The following is a 20,274-nucleotide window of genomic DNA, read 5'->3' as shown; positions in this document are numbered from 1 at the left end:
AACGCCCCGAAATGTGATGTCGGCCAATCAGATTTGGTCTCGGTGATGCTGACGCAAGTCTGCGCCAATCAGAATGCAGCAGCAGGCATTTATTTTCATTTCACAAACAGAGCATGTCGTTTGATAAATGAAGCGAACAAATATCTCTTGTTTGGGGAAATTTTCACTTTAATTAGAAAAATAATTTTATTAAATCATAGCATTAATGCCAAAGGCTTAGCCATAAAATTTATTACAAATCACTTAAGTACAATACAATTTCTAGAAAGTAACAGGTGAAGTAAGCTACGGATAGATGACAAATTAAAGGAAAAAAAACACCCCGTAATCCTTCACGCCTGCAGTGCGTAGACTCGTACGAGCCATCTAATCGTCCCCGTACAGCTTTTGATGATGTGGTGCCAATAAAACGGAGGAAGAATATGAATGAGTTTGGATAATTACATCTATTTGTATGATATATATTTCTTGGCTGCTTTGTTATTTTAACCACTAGTGAGCTGTTTATTGACACTAGCTGTACTTCCTGCACAAAAAGGGGAGGGATCACTGCAAATCAATACAACGTTTGTCTATGTGATTGGCTTTTATCCTAATGTATGCTCTCTTCCAGAGTGAGAATTCCCCTCATCCATAGGGCACAAGGGTCACTGAAGAATATGAAAATGGTGTGAATCACACATGTGCAGTCTCAACATTTCAATCCAAATGAACGCCTGTGGGAGATGTTTGACCATTAGACGGTCCTCTCCAACATCATCAAAACATATGAGGGAATATCTTTTGGAAGAATAGTGTCCAGCGCTCCAGTGACTTTCCAGACATTTCAAGAATAAACATAAAGGAGCAGTAGTGCTGTTCTGGTGGTCCAACACCTTAGTAAGAGGCTTTTTGGTTTTTCTATTAATTTGTCCCGCTTCTGTACCTGACATTCTTCTGTTTAAACCTCCAATCCATCCATACTCCAAATAGGAATGTGCATAAAATGATGAACCAGACTTGAATATTTGCATTTAATGGAATAATATGGATTCTTGGGTTGAACATAAGACACCGATGTGGTCATAGAACATGTCTGTGCTGGTGTGTATTGCGATGTTCCTCGATTCGCTGTAAAATTGGCAATAGTGGCGCGTGTGGGTATGAAGCTTCTGGGATGTCCCTGAATTTAAGGAAATCATGAAGCAGGTTGGGGACAGGAAGCTGTTGGACGACATTGGTCCTCATCAGGATATCTGGTCCCAGCAGTGCTCTGACCTGCAGCCGGCAGATGTGGGAAAGACAGGGGACGGAGTCTGAAAGAAGGTGGAGAGAAAAGATCAATCGCTGCAGTGTTTCCACGTGCAGGTTATTTAAACTCTGCAGTGCATATTTACTGCTGTACCGAAACATGGATGTGGATCCCAGGACTTTTCTGCCACCCTTCGATCCAGAATATGTTTCAAATGGGGAGATAAAGTCGACCAGTTTACAAACTCAAGGAGGTAATTTAACACCTGGCTGTCTGCCTCTTCCAACCTACAAAGGACAGATGACACAAAGGAACAGATAATGATGATGGGTGATCAACCAGCTTTGGATCCTGACTTAAATTTAGCCGATCTCCTGTTTAAAATAATTTTCTCAGGCATATCCAGACAGCTTTAAATATGGAAGCTTTTTTTTTTTTTTAAGATTATTCCCCCGAAGTCCTCTTCTGGTGGGGGAAACGGCCACTGCTGGTGAGTGAAGGTAGGAAAATAAAAGGAGCGCAATTAAGATGAGTGAATTTGATTTTGGCAGGCAAAAACAGGCTGATGCAAATGCTACTGTGCTAATCTTAATGTCACTAAAATTTAATTGGGATCCTCGTTTAACATCACTGACTAATAAAACCTGTTAACTGTGGGGTTTGACCTTATTTTGGCTTCTGAAGTGGGCGAGTCAGAAAGTTAGAGAACTGTTTACTTAGAACATCCTCTGTGATTTCTCCAAACAGCAGCTGTGCATGAGAGGGTGACCCTGAAACTGTGCCTGGCCAAATTAAACAAAGTCAAGCTTTTGATTTTTAGAGGCCCAAACAGGGAACAGGGAACAAACCTATTACAGCTTGTTGATAACTAAGGAGACAGAGGTGGAGTGGCGCCTTACATGTGGGGCTGAAGCAGTAAAGATGGTTCCAGTCCTGCCTTCAGGAGAGGAGGAAGCCAGCAGCCAGCAAAATGTACTTGGTTTAGAGCCACACAGAGCATCTCGTTCAGTTCTCTCAGCTTCAGCTCAGTTTTCCCATCATGCTGCAGTACAGATTCGTCGCTGGTCACAGCCTCTGGGCGAGGTATCCACCGGTGCTCAAATATCAGCTGCAGCAGGTCTGCTTCGTCAGTGGCCAAAGCATAAATCCAATCTTCCTCATTCAACCTTGCTCCTGCAGCTATCAGCAGTTTCACCGACTCACTGAAAGAGATTTTAATATCAAACTAAAATAAACCATCTGGTTTATCTTGCAAATATGTGCAAGGTGGTAAAATCGGCATTCTTACACACCTGTAAGGTTTCTGGGGTGTGCGATACAAGGCCAGGGAGAGCGGTGAGAGGAGGCCATGGGTGTGTGAGCAGTCCTGGGCGTCTGGGCTGTAACCTTCCCTCAGCAGCAATTCCACACTCTTGGTCTGATCGCTGTTAATAGCTACATACACCGGACTCACCATGCTCTCGCCACGGTCGCACGCATGATCCGTAACAGCTATGAGGCTCCTGAGGATGCTGGAGTGACAGAATATCAAAATGTCAAAAATACACAATCAGCCTTATTTTAAAAGAGGTTAATTTATGTGTCAGTACCCGATGTGACCAAACTGGGCTGCGGCGTGAATGGCAAACTGAGGCCAGTCGTGACTGCAGACCATGTTAGGGTCAGCCCCGTGGTCCAACAGGAAGTCCACACAGGCCTGGTGTCCCTCCTGAGAGGCGATGAACAGAGGTGTACTCAGATCAACTGCCTGCGTGTTCACGTTGGCACCTGAAGTGAAAGCAGGTTAAAAATTAACTGTGTAATCTATTTTACTTAATTACTTCCTAAAGAAGAGGCCAAGAGGACATGGAGCATGAGATCCTTTAACAAGGAGGAAAACAAATGTACAGCTACCATTAAAAGTAAATCATATTTACCGGCGTTAACGAGTATTTCCAGGCACCCCCTCTGTCCGTACTGTGCAGCCACAAATAACGGGGAAATCCTGTAATCATCTACTTCCTCCAGGTTGCATTTGTTAACAAGAATGCGCACGATCTCAGTGTGGCCCTTTGGGAGAAACATGATCTTAAATACAATCAGCAAACACACAAGGACCCCACAGCTAATGCTGGCAGCAGAGAGCAGGAACGTTTAAGCCCTACATTCTTCACAGTGAGCATCACAAGAAATCACTGCATCCCTGCATTCTGCTGAACTTTTATGTGCCAGTTTGCACATTTTCTGCAGGTGTTCAAAGGTAAAAAATGAGTTCATTTATAAGTGAAATGTAATAAAAAGGTTAATACATGCACAAAGTCTCTCTCTCTCTGTGCCTTGCAGCCAGTCAGAAAACTTAAGGGCAATAAGGGAAAATCCCCAACAGATGTGACCATGCTTTCCTGACCGAAACCAAAAAGTCATGATCTACTGTTAAATGAAAACTGTTCGTTTAAGAGCGTGAGTGCTAATGCTAATGCCTACCTTATATGCAGCTTGGTGCAGGCAGGTCCAGCCGGACTCTGTGTGCATTCTGTTGACCTCAGCACCTTTTCTTACCAGCAGTGCTACAACATCTGTGTGCCCGTGGCTAACAGCTGGAAGCACATTTTGGGACATTCATTTGGTTAGAGGAGCTTAAAGGGTTAGACAAGCAAAAACAGAAAAAAATTAAACATCAGTGAAGCGCAGTTGTAATACCTTCATAAAGAGGACAGGACAAGTCGTTAGTGAGCTGGTTGATATCAGCGTGTGCTTTGAGGAGCAGTCGGACCACTGACAGGTGTCCACACTGCGCTGCCAGGTAACAGGCAGACTCACCCTCATGCGTCAGATGGTTCACATAAACACGACTACAGCTGGAGGAGCGTGCTGCACACAGGCGGAAACCAAAGAGGAAGAACAAAACGCAAATAAGAGAAACGCACATATAACTTTAAAACAGCTGCTGAAGTGACTGATTTATCCATTAATCATTCACATCCATCTGGAGTCCAGCAGAGAAGTAGAAGGAGTAGAAATACCCTCAGAGGTGGGAAGTAATGAAGTACAGATACTGTGCTTCTGTACTTTACTTTACTTTGTGTGTGAATGTGTGTGTGAAAGGGTGGATGACTGGATATGTAAAGCGCTTTGGGGTCCTTAGGGACTAGTAAAGCGCTATATAAATACAGGCCATTTACTTTGAATTTTACTCTCTTCATTTTAACACAAACATCTCTACTTCTTACATTTTCTAACCAGGCTGATTTTGTTTAGGTTTAACATATGTGAGCTACTATTTCCTGTCTTTGGGTACTTTCCAGACATCGAACTAATCAGACCCCAAGCAGAAGGAACAATATCCATCACCGGTGCTCGCACATGAAGAGATCAGAGAGGAAAAAAAATACAGTTTGCATCATTTATTTATTCAGTATACTCTGGGATTCAATCAGGCTTAAATCAGGTTTGGGGAACTCCAGGCCTCGAGGGCCGGTGTCCTGCAGGTTTTAGATATCACGCTGGATCAACACACCTGAATCACATGATTAGTTCATTACCAGGGCTCTGGAGAACTTCAAGACATGTCGAGGAGGTCATTTAGCTATTTAAATCAGCTGTGTTGGATCAAGGACACATCTAAAACTTGCAGGACACCGACCCTTGAGGCCTGGACTTCCTCACTCCTGGCTTAAATGATATGGAACGGTATTTCTTTGGTGCAGATGCCCATAAGCTGCGGCTTGTGCTACAGAAGAGGAGGAGAGACTAACATTTTCTAATAGACATTTTAAATGCAATGTTTCTAAGAAATATCATCAAAGCCACAAACTGATTCATACACTGGATTCCACCTTTGCACTAGCCTTATGCTGTCAATGGGAACGCCATGTAATGGAAAATATTAGGATTCTGCTCTTTTCAGTGTCAAGCTGACCTGGCTCAATGAAAGGCTCCACAGTATCAGATTCTGCCTGTCAATACAAGTACAAGTACATCTTTTTCACAAAGAAGCATCCATGTAAATCAATAAAACGACAGCTCATGTAACATCAGCTCATATCCTGCTGGATAAATCCATAAAGAGGAGCAGGACGGGCCGGCTGATGACAGGCTGTGCACAAAATCTGTAAAATCCCACTTTAACCTTTCACTATAGTCATCTTACTGTTTGGGTTTCACGACAAAGTCACACATCTAAAGTGCAGTCAGCAGCAAAGAGAGCTTTTTAAATTCCCTTTCTTTTTTTGTTCAGCATATCAGGAGTTCAAGCTGAGTTAATTTATTAGAATTTGAATTTAAGTTGAAATAAAGTTTGTATAAATAATATTTTATTATAATATTAATATGGAAGGTGGAAGTTTGAGCACATATCAGAGTGTGTACTTTTGTACCATTACTTGAGTAAAGAAGTACTTGTGTAATGTACTTGAGTAGTCCCGACCTGTCGTCCATCTGAAATACCACATCGAGCAACAATGTGAAAGCACTTTGCTTTTCAAAAGTTTGGCAGTTGTTGTTAAATGTTTTTTGAACTAAACATGCTGCTGTCCTAAAAATGCAAAATGAGCATGTATTTATGAAAAAGCAATAAATAATCTCAGCTTTCACTTTCTATCAAGTGAAAGCTCCCTGATTCGATCCCGGGAGTAGACACGCATCCCTTTGAAGCTGCTCCAGGTACATCTGCCAGTCAAACATAGTATGACTGTAATGGGCCCAAACATATTGTGTTACTGTATGAGAACATCAGGAGTGGCAGAGAAGTATGTGAGGCTGGTGCAAGACATATTAGAGGGCAGTGAGACAGTGGTGGAGGAGGGTAGGAGTGACAGATGGGTTGAAGGTGAGGGTGGGATAAGATCCGGGATTGGCTCTGAGCCCCTTCTTGTTTGGAGCGATGGGGACTGTTGGACACTAGGGTCTCTTCTAACTTTGCATCCAACGTTAGACAGGCAAGGCTGAGACCTTTCGGACATGTGCAGAAGACGGACAGTGGCCAAAGGATGCAGAAGATGGAGGTGCCAGGCAGGAAGAAAAGAGGAAGACCTCAGAGGAGGTTCGTGTGAAGGAGGACATGAAGAGGGTTGGTGTGACAGAGGAGGATGCTGGGATAGGGTGAGACGAAGGAAGGCAGATGATCCGCCTTTGGAGACACCTAAAGGAAGTAGTACTGGATACCTGTGCAGCAGCCTCTCTTACCTCTGACAGCTGACAGGATTTCCTGGACGCACACTTTGCTGCCAGCTGCCGCCGCCTCGTGCAGGGGGGTCCAGCCTCGGTTGTCCCGACAGTCCACACTGCAGCCTCTCTGAATCAGCGTCCTCAGCCGCCTAGTGCAGCCTGAGCGAGCAGCAGCGGCCACACTGGACACCGTGTCTCGGTAGCACTCAGTGAAGTCCATGCCCAGGTTCACAGAGACATTCGTTATTTTAACTTCAACAAGGATTAACAGTCAAAACACAACCTCAGAGTTACTCTGGATGATTTTGCACAACCCGACGTACACGTTTCTGTTGGGTCCGGAAAAGTTTTTAATTTAAATCAAGAAATAAACGTGTCTTTAGTTACCAAACAGACGTTAGGAACGGAACAACGGCATTCCGAGCGGCGCCTGTTGATGACGTCACACCACAACAATCCTACGATCCAGCGTCGCGTGTCAGCTGTAGCTTCAGCTAATCGTTTAGCCGTTAATTGTTGCTAAAATTAGCAGATTTTCAGACATGTTTGGAGAAACGTGAAGAAGAAGAGCCTGGAAGCTTCTTCTCAGCGGGTTCAGGAGGCACTCTGAAGGTAAACGCGCTTTATTTCCCGTCACGGCGAGACGTTCACAGAGTTACTGCAGCTGTAGCAAAGAATCGGATGTGACAACATACAACCGATCAGTACTGTGTGTACTCCTGCACTACACGTCATTCAGAGTAACATTTGTGCCTGTAATTTAAAACAAACTGTCAGAAATCAAACATATCACATATTCATCATCATATTCATTTAAATCTGAAATCTGGCCCACCTGACTAACTGTGGACCAGGGAGACCAGCGGTCCCGCTTTGTGTGGGACTGCACAGCATTTCTATTACTTAAAGTAGAAAAAGAATGATCATAAAAGCAAACTTTAGTTGAAATAAAAGTTTACAGAGAGTAAAAACAAAATGACGAGTCATATCTTAAGATTTGGGACAGAGTTGTTAAAGCTAGGTTAGGCAGCGACGTGATGATCGGTGAGCAGCAGTATGGTTTCATGCTGAGAAAGAACTCCAGAGATGTGATGTTTGAGAGTACTGATGGAGAAATATAGAGAAGGTCATAAGGAGCTTCACTCTTTATTTATGGATCAGCGAAAGCGGAAAATAGTGTGTCAAAAGAGGAACTTTGGCACTCTGGCAGAGAACAGTGGTGAGGTGTGCGGTAAGAGAGACAGGTGGGCTGAGGGTGGGATTACACCAGTGATCTGCTCTGAGCTCCTTTGCAGTAGTGATGGACAGGCTGACAGATGAGGTCAGACAGCAGTGTTTGTCGATTATGATGTTTGCAGACGACACTGTGATCCGCAGTTAGACGAGGGAGCTGGAAGAAGCGAGAAAGAATACATGCATGAATGAGAGGGAGACAGGTGGAAGAGGCTGAGTGAGTGGATGAGTTTAAATACCTAGGGTCAACCATACAAGCAACGGACAGTGCACAAGAAGAAGATGGAGACAAAAAGACAACACGAGCAAAACATGTTAAGATTTTCACTGGAAGTGACAAAGATGGACAAGATTAGAAATGAGTACATCAGAGGGACAGCTGAGGCTGAGCGGTCTGGAGACAGAGAGAGTGAGGCTGGGATGGTTTGGATGTGTGCAGAGGAAGGATCGTGGATATATTGGAGCTGCAGCTCCAGTATATCCACTATCTTTGCCAAAGACAAAAGCACATGACTCTTATTGTTTCTGTCTTACAGTGGCTTTATTCAGTCTTTAATCTTGTCTTGAATCTGTAACCCGTTCTCCTAATTGTTTCCAATTTTGTATCCTAGGTCGTTGGCTCAAAGGTTACAGCAAGCCGCAGCATTATGGTGGACATCTCTGTGAAAAGTGAATCTGCTTGGGTCTGTCACACTCAGGGGCGTCAACTGGCTGACGTCGTTCTTCCTGTTCACATCAATAACACGGCCAAAGAAGAAGATGAAGTCAGTGAGTTGGACAGAGAAGAAACTCACTGGTAAGAAGCTTCTAGCTGATATTAAGAAGCAGTTAGTGCTATAATCAATAGGCAGTTGCAATTAATCTTTGTCTAGTCGCACAGAAGGCAAAGATGAGAAGTGGATTTTCCTTTTATTTAAGTGAATGGTACATTTCCCACTTATCTGCCACACACAGTGGTGATCCAGTGCTGCTAGAGCAGATGGAGGAAGGGTCTCCTTGTGTCCTGAAGTTCCACTGCAACCCCAGCTTACCTGCCACCATCAGCCGCCTGCTCGTTATAAGTGAGGCTCGAACCATGGAGGTTTACAGCCAGACCGGAGAGTACTGTGGGACTGTACGGGGATCGAAGGACGACAGCATCCAGCTAGACAGGTACACAGGCTGCACAGGTCAGAAGAGCCAATGAGCAAAGGGTCTTCGGTCTTCTGATAAAGACGCTGCTGATTGTCTGATGTTAAGAAGTGATGCTTCTTCTTTTGTTTGTGAATCACAGTGCTGACAGAGGGCCTTTCTATAAGAAGCAGCTGATCATTGAGGAGCCATCCTCTGCCTGTGAAGTGAAGGTAAAACAGAACATTTTAGTTTATGCAGTTTGTTACACAGTCGTGTTTGTATGAGAATCTAACGAGCTGCTTCTCTCCCAGTTACTCTCCCTGGCAGGTAGGAGCAGTGTTATGGTGGCTAAAGTCATCGTGAGTCTTCAGCTGCTGCAGTCCTGCCCAGCCCCAAACCCGGGCATAGACATGCAGCGAGTGCAGTGTCTGATGGAGGAGATGGGAACAAGCCTGTCGCCAGGAGCTCAGAATCTCATGGAAATGGTGCAGTTCCAGCAGAAGGTAAATTAGCTCAGAGATGCTCTCTCTGACATTTATAATGTGGGTGTTTCCTGCTGATGAGAGTATGCCTTATGGATTTGAGTTTCTGTGTACCTCCTCAGGCCTCTGTCTCAGATCTTACTGTTACTGGAACTGGAACGGCTTCTCTGAGTGTCCAAAGCATAAGAACTAACCAGACATAAAGAATGAAACAGGGACTGAAGCATGTGTTGGTGTTTGTCTCTCCAGAATCAGACCGGCTCTCTGGCTGGTTTCCTGCCTCTCCTGATGGGCAGTGGAGCTTTCTCTGGTTTGGGGAGAGAAGTCAGCATGTGTCCAGGAGCTGGCAATATTCTGCCTCGACCTGCAGAATTTAAGGTACAAAAACCCATTTGTGCTGTTCTTTGTTCTTAGATTAGACCATTTAAAAACTCGGCCCACACCAGTTTGGTGCAGAAGAAAAGAGTGAAGTGATTTTGTGAGTGTGAACAGAGCCTGAAGCAGAAAGCCTGGATTAACAAAGAAAGTTCAGAAAAACTAAACTGGCTGGAGTCTGAGGTTTGGTCTGGAGTGTCTGCCAGAACTTTAATCCATTAATGCTGCCTGTTTGATGAACTCAAAGAAAAACCTTGGACCACTTCATTGATTGTGATGATCGTGTTTTTCTATTATGTGAAATGTTTGAGTGATTCTAATTGTCCGCATATAATTGTACAGAAAGAAGAAAGCTGATTGATGTTTAGAGGTTTTTATGTTTTCTTGGAACCTTTAGATGCCACAGCTATAAATTCTAATGTGATTTAAAGGTAGATAAAAAAAAGAAGCCACTGTGATCAGAGGCTCTTTAGCTAAGCTCAGCTAGTCCGACTAGTTTTGTGCTACAGTATTATTTCAGATTTGTCTTGTTTACATGTATGATAAGAGAGACATCTGAAAGTCAGATTCTGGCTTTAGCTTGTTTTGTCCACATGTGCAGTGAGTGTATTTCAGCTTAAAGCAGTGAAGGAATCAGGTAATCTTCCACCAGCTGCTCAGATTCACAACTAAAGTTAAGTAAAGTCAGATATCCTTTTAGAGACTATGCACACAAATCCACCTGCATCTCTGTATGCTTCTGTCAGCTTGACGCAGATATAATGTGTGTTCAGAAGATGTTTAAACACTCTGTAAGTCAGATGTTTTTCAATGTCGCTAGCCTCCAGACAGCTTCCTGAGGCCTGCAGATGAAGATTCACAGACCCAGAACGGAGTGATGTCGGAGGGCTCCACCCCCTCCTCCGTAGACCTGCCAATGTCCAGTGTCAGCACTGATAACACTAGTAAGGATGATCATGTCTGTTATGGTCACATACATGAACATGGTAGTCACTAAGGAGTGGATTTGGGCTTCTACTTGTAGAAAAACTTATTTGTGGTAATTCTCTAACACCTCGATAAAACCTTTTATCCGTCTCCAGCGAGTCCCAGTGAGAACGGCGGCCCGATGAGCTACACTCAGCTGACAGAGATGCTGTCGCACTTCCTGAAGGAACAGGGGGTCAACCAGGGGTTCGGCTCCGGTCCCGAGCTTCTGCCCATGCTCCAGAACGTCTGCGGTCAGGTGACCCAGCTGAGACTGGATGATGCTGCAGCAGAGAAGGAGAAGATGATGAGAAACGGCACGTGGTGAGTCGAGTGTAGCGAGCACTTTTCCTACAGCAGCTCCATGTTGGAATCAGATGATTTGGCTCCACCTTGTGTTAGAAAAGAATCAGAAATCAGAAAGGGTTTTATTGCCAAATGTTGAGCGGGTTTACAACATTAGGAAATTGCTGCGGTGCTTCAGTGCAAACATACTGTTATAAATACTGTTATAAATTAAGCTTAAATAGACATGAAAATAAAAATGAGAATAAGAATTAAAAGTGCTAAGTAGATAGATATATACATGATATATACATGAGTGCAGGTGGTGATCAGTGCAAACATGGAATGATGCAGTGACACAGCGTAGGGTCATGTGTTAGTGGTGGGAACAGTCATATGGTTATTGTTCATGTGTCCAACAGCAGAGGGGAAGAAACTGTTCTTATGGCGAGAGGTTCTGGTGCGAATGGACCGGAGCCTCCTGCCTGAGGGGAGCAGGTCAAACAGACTGTGTCCAGGGTGAGAAGGGTCAGCTGAGAGCCGAGCTGCACGCCCCAGTGTCCTGGAGGTGTACAGGTCCTGCAAAGATGGGAGTCTTCAGCCAATCACCTTCTCAGCAGAGCGCACAACACGCTGCAGTCTCTGTTTGTCCCTGATAGTGGCTCCAGCGTACCACACGGTGATGGAGGAGGTGAGGATGGACTCGATGATTGCAGTGTAGAACTGCAGCATCGTCCGTGTTGGCAGGTTGAATTTCTTCAGCTGCCTCAGGAAGTACATCCTCTGCTGGGCTTTCTTAATGACGGAGGTGATGGTGGGCTCCCACTTCAGGTCCTGGGTGATGGTGCTACCCAGGAAGCGGAATGAGTCCACAGAGGTGATGGGGGTGTCAGTCAGGATGATGGGGGGGAGTGGAGCTGTGTGCTTCCTGAAGTCCACAATAATCTCCACTGTCTTCTGGGCATTCAGCACCAGGTTGTTGTGGCTGCACCAAGACACCAGACGTTCAACCTCCCTCCTGTAGGCAGACTCATCCCCGTCAGAGATGAGTCCAATAACGGTGGTGTCATCTGCAAACTTGATTAGCTTGACAGACTGGTGGGTGGAGGTGCAGCAGTTGGTGTACAGGGAGAAGAGTAGAGGAGAAAGAACACAGCCCTGAGGGGAGCCGGTGCTGATGGTCCGGGAGTCCGAGACATTCTTTCCCAGCCTCACATGCTGCTTCCTGTCCGTCAGGAAGTCAGTGATCCACCGGCAGATGGGATCAGGCACATTCATCTGGGAGAGCTTGCCTCGGAGATGGTCTGGAAGGATGGTGTTGAAGGCAGAGCTGAAGTCCACAAACAGGATCCTGGCGTAGGTTCCTGGGGAGTCCAGATGCTGCAGGATGAAGTGTAGGGCCATGTTGATGGCGTCATCTACAGACCTGTTGGCTCTGTATGCAAACTGCAGGGGGTCCAGGAGGGGGGCCGTGAGGGTCTTGCGATAGGAGAGAACCAGGCGCTCAAAAGACTTCATGACCACAGATGTCAGAGCCACGGGTCTGTAGTCATTTAGTCCAGTGATCCTAGGTTTCTTGGGGACAGGGATTATGGTGGAGGACTTGAAGCAGGCAGGCACATGACATGCCTGCAGTGAGGAGTTGAAAATGCCAGAAAACACTGGGGCCAGCTCGTTTGCACAGTGTCTGAGGGTGGCAGGAGACACACCGTCTGGGCCGGGAGCTTTTCGAGCATTCAGACTCTTAAACTGCTTCCTCACACCTTCTTCATGAATATGAAGAGTTGTGGTGGGAGGAGGTGGTGTGAAATCCTTTTTTGTGTGGGGTGAGGAGGGGGGTGTTGTAGGTGAAGTATCATGAAGAATCATTACAGGAATCCTGCAGCAGCTTTTTGCATAATACTAAAGACTTTGGTTCTTAGTGGCTCAAGGATTTCTGCTTTTAACTGGAGCTGTGTCTTAAAATTGGACGAGTCCAATGCACGTTCCTTGGTAGGTGTTCAGTTTTCAGTTTTTGTGTGTACATGCTGCAGAAGTCTTCACAGACGGAATATTAGGGACACTCTTTTTTTAATGCAGAAATGCATCATAATTGTACTTTTTCCTACATTAAACCAGCTGTTTCAACACTTCAACCATACATTCATTTATACAGCACTTTATCTTACGCACTTCTGTCTACCTCACCCAGCTCATTTAGAATAAACACCTAACCTAACATGTGTGTTTCTGGACAGCTTTATCAGCTGTGGCCTTTCACATGCACAGATCTGTCAGTCGTTCCCGTTTCTGCTGTTGTGTTTGGGACCTTTTCTTCTGATTTAATTGTTTTCTTCCCAGAAGCTCCTCCTGCATCTGGCGTCATTAAACATACTCACACTTGTGTTTGCTCACCACATGCCTGTCACATTTTCCTCACACTGTGGAGCCACTTGGTGAAATTTTCTTCTTGTTAATGATGTCAGTGCAGCATTTGACACAGTTGACCACAACATATTACTCAAACAACTGGAGAACTGGGCAGGTCTTTCAGGAACTGTACTAAACTGGTTCAAAGCATACTTAGAAAACAGGAAATACTTTGTATCAACAGATAACTTCACATCTGAGCAGACAAGTATCACATGTGGAGTTCCCCAAGGTTCCATCTTGGGACCCCTTCTGTTTAACATTTACATGCTCCCACTGGCACAGATTATAAAGAACAACAAAATAAACTATCACAGCTATGCAGATGACACACAAATATATATCACAATGTCACCAGGAGACCGAGGCCCTGTACAGGCTCTTGGTAAATGCATTGAGGAAATTAATGACTGGTTGTGCCACAATTTTCTCCAACTAAACAAAAACAAAACTGAGGTAATAGTCTTTGGCGCCAAAGAAAAACGATTACAGGTCACCAGAGAACTTCAATCTATACATCTAAAAACCACAAACCAGGCGAGAAATTTGGGTGTAGTGATGGATGCAGACCTAAACTTAGAAAAACACATTAAGACAATAACAAAGTCAGCTTACTATCACCTCAAGAATATTTCAAGGATAAAAGATCTGATGTCTCAACAGGACCTGGAAAAACTAGTCCATGCATTCATCTTTAGTAGGCTTGATTACTGTAACAGCATCTTTACACGTCTACCTAAAAAAATCAGTCAGACAACTACAGCTCATTCAGAACTCTGCTGCTCGAGTCCTCACTAAGACCAAAAAAGTGGACCACATCAGTCCAGCTCTGAGGTCTTTACACTGGCTGCCTGTCCGTCAGAGGATAGACTTTAAAGTTCTGATGCTGGCCTATAAAGCTCTGAATGGTTTAGGACCAAAATACATCAATGACCTCCTGACCCAGTATGAACCATCCAGATCCCTCAGGTCATCTGGATCCGGTCTTTTATCAGTTCCCAGAGTCAGAACCAGACACGGAGAAGCTGCATTCAGCTTTTATGCTCCTTATATCTGAAACAAACTCCCAGAAAGCCTCAGATCAGCTGAAACACTCAGTTTATTTAAATCCAGGTTGAAGACTCACCTGTTCTCAGCTGCATTTGAATAAAGCACCAAATCCACACTTTAAGCTTAAATTTCAAAACTTACATTTAACTACTGATTTTATCTGTTTTGATTTTATCTGTTTTGTTTGTTTGTTTGTTTGTTTGTTAATTAGTTAGTTTGTTTGTTTGTTTGTTTGCTTGTTTTAATCAATTTTAAATCATGCTTTTTATTTGTTTTTGTTTCTAATGTCTCTGTAAAGCACTTTGAATCACTTGCTGTTGAATTGTGCTATACAAATAAACTTGCCTTGCCTTGATGTAAATGATATAAAACTGCGAGGTATGGCTGTTGTTATCGGAACAGTAAGCATTTGTGTTTGCTGTGTTTCGGTTACCACAGCTGTGTGATTGTTGCACAGTCACGTTGTTGAGGCTCTGAGCGTGTGGATTAAACAGAGACTCGTTTGTCCAACAGAACAATGCTTTTGATTGTCTGAGGTCACATTTCTAGCTGATAGTGTTAGTGAAGAATGAGCAGACGCCCAAACATTTCCTACATGCTGGAATATTCATGGATATCATGACATCTGCTGGGAGGATCTCTCCTGTGGTGATTCCCAAAAATCATTCTGGCTGTTAAACAGCTGACAGGCACAGGTAGGCAGAAGGCGCTGCCGTTGGTTAGAGGCTGGCTGATACTGAAACAATAGAGGTCATTTATCAGGACCGCTGTTTGTGTGACTCATTAAAATATCTGAAAAGCTGCATCAGAACAAACAGAATCCTTTATGTATTTATTTATTTGTGGCTGGAGTAACTTTCCAGCTGACCCTAGTGTCACTCTTCAAATAAAAATGTCTCTGTGAGTTAAACTGCACAATAAATCAGGCTCTCTGTCAGATCTGTGCAGCACATGTGGGCTGACAGAGCGTGACTCCACATCGAGGACAGCGACACGACGGTACGTCTTTCCCACGAGTCGTCGGACTAAAATATTTAAAGAGTTTAAGACTTCAGGCGTGATGCCAGAAAACCGAGGACAAGTAATAAATGGTGTAGATTACTTAAAGGCTTTGCTTGCTTTGAACAGTAGATGTTAATTGTTTCGGTTTTTATAATCGTCTTTGGCTGTTGTTAGTTTTTCTGCTCCTTTGTGTTTTTGTAGTTTTTCCTCTGTTCTCACGTGTTTGTGTTTATTTGTGTTTATGTGAGATTATTCCTGGTCTCCATTTCTGTTTGCTTCCTGTTTTATTTTGAAGTTTAGCTCCTTGTGTTTTCTCTCTGTGTGTTCACTTCCTTTGTTTATTCTTTCCCCCTGATGCTGTTTGTCTGGAGTTCACGTGCACATTTACTTTTTATTGCCTTTTTATCACAGCGTGAAGGTTAATAACATTTTTTATAACAGCTTGTTTGTAGATTATCTGACTTTACGTCTGCTGTAATCTGAGATGGGTTCATTTATTTGCTCCAAACTAAGACTCGTCTTAGTCTGAGTTTCACAGAGACATTTTTAACTAGTCTTCATTATGCATAATTAGATTGCCAGCTTTAAAATTGAAGGTGGATTGTCTCCATTTCCAGTTTGTGTTAAAGATTCACTGCTGTGTGTTGAGTCGTTTTTGAGTTTTTGCAGATAAGTTGGTGTTTGGGTGACTGTAGCTCAGGTGGCAGAGCAGGTCAGCCACTAATCAGAAGGTCGGTGGTTCGATCCCAGGTTGCCTCCCGGCTGCATGCCAAATATCCTTGGGCAAGATACTAACCCCATGTTTGCCTACTGGTGGTGGTCAGAGGGCCCGGTGGCGCCAGAGTCCGGCAGCCTCGCCTCTGTCAGTGCGCCCCAGGGCAACTGTGGCTACAATGTAGCTTGCCATCGCCTGTGTGTGAATGGGTGAATGACTGAATGTAGTGTGAAGCGCTTTGGGGTCCTTAGGGACTAGAAAAGCGCTATACAAATGCAGGCCATTTACCATTTTACCATTTTCCATGCAAACGTCTGGTTACTGCAGCCCTCTGCTAGCGACCAAAGAAATGTAAGGAGGTTTTCTGCATATCTCTTTACAATGGATGTCACTCTAGAGACTGCCTGAAGCTTCCAGTAACTATTTGCTGATCACTCACAGAATACACACTTTTCTCTAGTGGTGAGTAGTTGTTCGGCGGCGACTGACTGGTCTCCAAGCCTGTGTGAAGGGGCTTTAGCTTAACAGCAATCGCCAGCAACCACTTGCCAGCTTGTTGTGGAATACTCATTTTTCCCAGCACCTGGTTGCTAAATTGTCAGCAACTGACCTCTAGGCCTGTATGACTGAGGCCTTCATTACCGATATGGAAGCGCAGTACATCAAGCCTGTCATACTTTTACCTTCTGATATTTCATAAAGCAGGAGAGTGCCCTGTGAGGATGTCGTACAGTAACCATCAGTGTGCAGACAAGGATCAGAGACAGCGCTCACTGACTGAACAGGAGTTTCCTTGGTTTAGTTACTGGAGCTGCCAGACTGGTGTGACTGAATCAAGGAAAGAAAAAAATGGAGGATTTTGTGGATTTTTCAGGATCATTGAGGGCAAAATAGTAATGCTGTTGGACTCTGCATGTAAACCACCAAAACAGAAATGTTGCAAAAAGACTGAAAATATTTAAGGTGGAAAAAAATTATTTATTTATCTTTTTAGTGTTTTCAGTTTAGAAAGTTTCCTCCTGGTGGTTTGGCTGAATCAGTGTGGATGCAGCAGGATTGTGAGGTCTGAGGAAGATGATGGTCAGCACCGACTGTGTAGGTGGTTTAGCTTATGTTTAGGCTTTTGTCTCTTGATGTGGCTTCATTTTCAAGAATCGCCCACAGTCACTCCGCTCTGTCAGAATCACACAGTAGAAATACACATACAGACCAGCGACCTGGTCAAAAAACGTCATCTCTGATTAGTGATGATCAGGCAAAGGTTTGACTGACCTTAAATAGTCCCCTTTATTTTAATTCAGTGTCAGCTTGCACACTTCAACTTGTCTGACAGTGGCTTCAGCTGTATACCTCCTCATAAATCGGCAACACCAGCGGCTGATGCACACAGATTTTATTAAGTCCAACTTTCTCAAAAAGTGTTACTGTTTCTTTTATGTCCCTTCAGGGAGTTGGACTCAGCTATGGAGCGCCGTCTGGAGGAGATGGAGAAGAGGCTGAAGGAGCACATGGACCGCCGCTTGGATGCTTTGGAGCAGAAGCTGGAGAAGGCCCTGCTGAGCGCTTTGCCGCTGGTCACCCTTAACCACGGAGCCATGAGCAGCTCAGCACGAGGAGCAGCAGATACCGGACCGGCGGAGCAGATCGCCCCGACGCCAGCCATGCATTGAGTCCAGAAGCACTAAAAAGACTAACATTGAACCCCGGAAGCCTTAATTCTCTTCTTCATCGTCCTCAAACCAGACCCGAGCGTGGGATGGAAGCAGGCCGGGACAGAAACGCCAACAAAGACGGAGCAATAAAACTAGAAGCCTGAAATATGAGGTTAACATGTAAAACCAGCAGTGTTGCTGTAAGTTCATATTCTGTAGAAATGTTATCTCCTGTAAAAAGTGACTGTCTCGTCAGCGCGACTACAATGGCTGCACTGCATTTTGAACAACATGAGAAGTGTACAGGAAGAGGACGAGACTCTTTCAAAAAAGTGTTGATGTGCAGCAGAGCTGACTTACATGAAGTGTTCAGCTGAAATGCAACCCACTTATCTCTCCCTGCTCTTCTTTTCTCCTCTGTATATGCACTGAAACTCATCATTGTACCAGTTATTTAAACAGTTAATGGTTTGGTCTTTGAACAGCACTAAAACAAAGTCATCTTCAAAAGTCTCGGTTTGTCTAATCAGCTGTCTCAAACAAGTAAAACAGAAAAGCAGCAGATGTTCACGTGTCAGAGAAGATTACATGGTTTACATTAGAAACGACTAAACGACACTGATGTGATGTGAAGGCTGTTCGGGCCTGACCTGCTCGGCTCAGTTTGTTTTAAAACTTGCTCCTGTTAAGGAGACTAAATCGAACGTGTAACTGTACTTTAATACGGCACTGTAATGTTTTAAGTACTGTACATGTCTGTAAACTATTAAAACGGCTGTGCTGACCTGTGATGTTTACCTGTACTGATGTGAGTCTAGTAAATGTATTTATACAGCTTAATAAAGTTTTTAAAACGTTGTGCAGGTTCTCTTATTTCTGGAGAATTTGGTAAAGCAAACAAGTTCTCATGAAATCCTGAGAAGGCTGCGTGCAAGACACCGAGCGAGGCCTGTGAGCTGCTTCAGGCCCACAGCTCCAGATGTGTTAGTGTGCATCCCTCTGATCACATCTCTCATTCTGGTGCCACCACCAGAGATATATGTGAATAAATCATTTCAGACTGTCGGTGACATGAGACAGTAACACACCTAGTTTCAGATATAAAAATGAGGGGAAACTGAAGAATACAGGGGTAGCTATTACAGTCAGTACAGTTTGGTGGTTGATTTGGTTTCTTTGGGCTCCAGCGGTGCATTTTCCAACTGTTAACACACGCCCAAAATTACTGACAACAATAGCTGAAGGAAAATGTTGCACAAGATGTTCCCAAAAGACAAAATCAAATTAGCCGATGTTTCCCGTCAGCGATTCCAGTAGCTGAGTCATAAATGGCTAAGAAACTAACCATGAAGGTCACTGAAAGGGCTCCACGCTAACCAAAGCTGCCGGTCCAGTCCAGGACAGATATAAAGGTCTGGTTCCCAAAGAGAAGGAAAAGAAATGGCGGGCGGACGCTGCCAAGGTATGCAGCAAACCACTGGCAGCTGCGAGCTGAGTCAGCAGAAGGGAAATGGGTCACAGATTACATAAGGAGGATGCCAAAGTAAAGAATGATGTGTGGATGTTGTCTTGGAAATGTGGAGGACAGACACTGAGTCAGCAGTGGAGAATGATGGGAAAAAATGTCTGCAAGTCGGTGCAAACCAGGTCTCTGGGTTTCACTGTGCTCTGGAGTTTAGACATTTTTGGTTATATGTTTGAATTTGAGCTTCTTTGGGGTTTTTCCTGCGTCTCCAGTGTTCAAGGTTTACACTTTTCTGTTTATTGTATTTTTAGGCTCATGTTTATTTGTTCCCTTTTAAATTCCAGTATGCTGTGGATCCCTGGGAATACTGAGTTTTGCTTTGTGTTTAATCGCTCAGTTTTGTAAGTTATCCTCTCTTTATTCTTCCTGCATCGTCAGTGTTTCGTGGTCAGCGGTAGTTTCTGGGCTCTGTGCTTTCTTGCTATCTTTTGGGTTATTTCCTCTTTTGCTTTAATACTCTTGTGGCTTTGACTTTTGCTACCCCTCTATTATTTTCCTGACTGACTTCACCTGTGTCCTATTTCCCTGAGCTGTTTCCCTTGTAGCCTTGTTCAGATTGTCTGGAGACATGGCCTGCAGATATAAAATGCTGGGATTCATTTGTGTCAAAGTTGGCTGATTGCTTGAGCTACTGGAGGTTTCTTCCTGTAAAAGGGAGTTTTTCCTTGCCCCCTATGTGCGCTTGCTAATAGGGGGCATATGATAGTTGGGGTTTCCTTTGTATTGTTTTAAGGTCTTTCCCTCACAATATAAAGGACCTTGAGGCAACAGTTGTTGTGATTTGGTACCACATGAAGAAAATCTCTGCATATGATTGTTCACATATGGGTATTTTCTGCCATGAGACCAGGTTACATGATACATTTGCTTATTTTTAAATGATTTTTCACACAGTTTAGAGGATTTAGTATCATCTTGCAAATAATATATAAAAGCTATTTTTATTTGTGTACAAAAAACAGAAAAGAAGTACTGACAGTAATTTAGGCTCTCATGTTAGAGCGGTGGTAAACAGCACTGCCTCGCAGTCACAGGGTCCGGGGTTTGTGTGGGCTCTGGGCATCCCACAGTCAAAAGACATGCTTGGATTA

General features: G+C 44.1%; 2 protein-coding genes across 2 annotated transcripts; one reads left to right on the top strand and one right to left on the bottom strand.

The window, feature by feature from the left end:
* Window positions 1–147: 147 nt before the first annotated feature.
* Window positions 148–6,826, bottom strand: asb3 (ankyrin repeat and SOCS box containing 3). The gene is made up of 9 exons (XM_026177841.2): window positions 6,395–6,826; window positions 3,911–4,081; window positions 3,695–3,807; window positions 3,148–3,280; window positions 2,821–2,998; window positions 2,524–2,742; window positions 2,131–2,433; window positions 1,385–1,518; window positions 148–1,295 (listed from the first exon to the last, which is right to left on the bottom strand). Exons 1-9 carry the CDS (start codon window positions 6,594–6,596, stop codon window positions 1,063–1,065), a joined length of 1,686 nt encoding a protein of 561 aa, XP_026033626.1. The 5' UTR covers window positions 6,597–6,826; the 3' UTR covers window positions 148–1,062.
* c8h10orf88 (chromosome 8 C10orf88 homolog) lies at window positions 6,805–18,516 on the top strand. Its single transcript, XM_026177842.2, has 9 exons — window positions 6,805–6,988; window positions 8,221–8,405; window positions 8,564–8,761; window positions 8,883–8,952; window positions 9,034–9,225; window positions 9,454–9,582; window positions 10,400–10,523; window positions 10,662–10,869; window positions 17,454–18,516. The coding sequence occupies exons 2-9, from the start codon at window positions 8,257–8,259 to the stop codon at window positions 17,674–17,676; spliced, it is 1,293 nt and encodes a 430-aa protein (XP_026033627.2). The 5' UTR covers window positions 6,805–6,988; window positions 8,221–8,256; the 3' UTR covers window positions 17,677–18,516.
* Window positions 18,517–20,274: the final 1,758 nt, after the last annotated feature.

Source organism: Astatotilapia calliptera, chromosome 8 (assembly GCF_964374335.1).
Source record: "Astatotilapia calliptera chromosome 8, fAstCal68.1, whole genome shotgun sequence".
NCBI lineage: Eukaryota > Metazoa > Chordata > Actinopteri > Cichliformes > Cichlidae > Astatotilapia > Astatotilapia calliptera.
The sequence above is the reverse complement of the archived record's forward strand: the minus strand, read 5'-3'. Positions and strand labels throughout refer to the sequence as shown.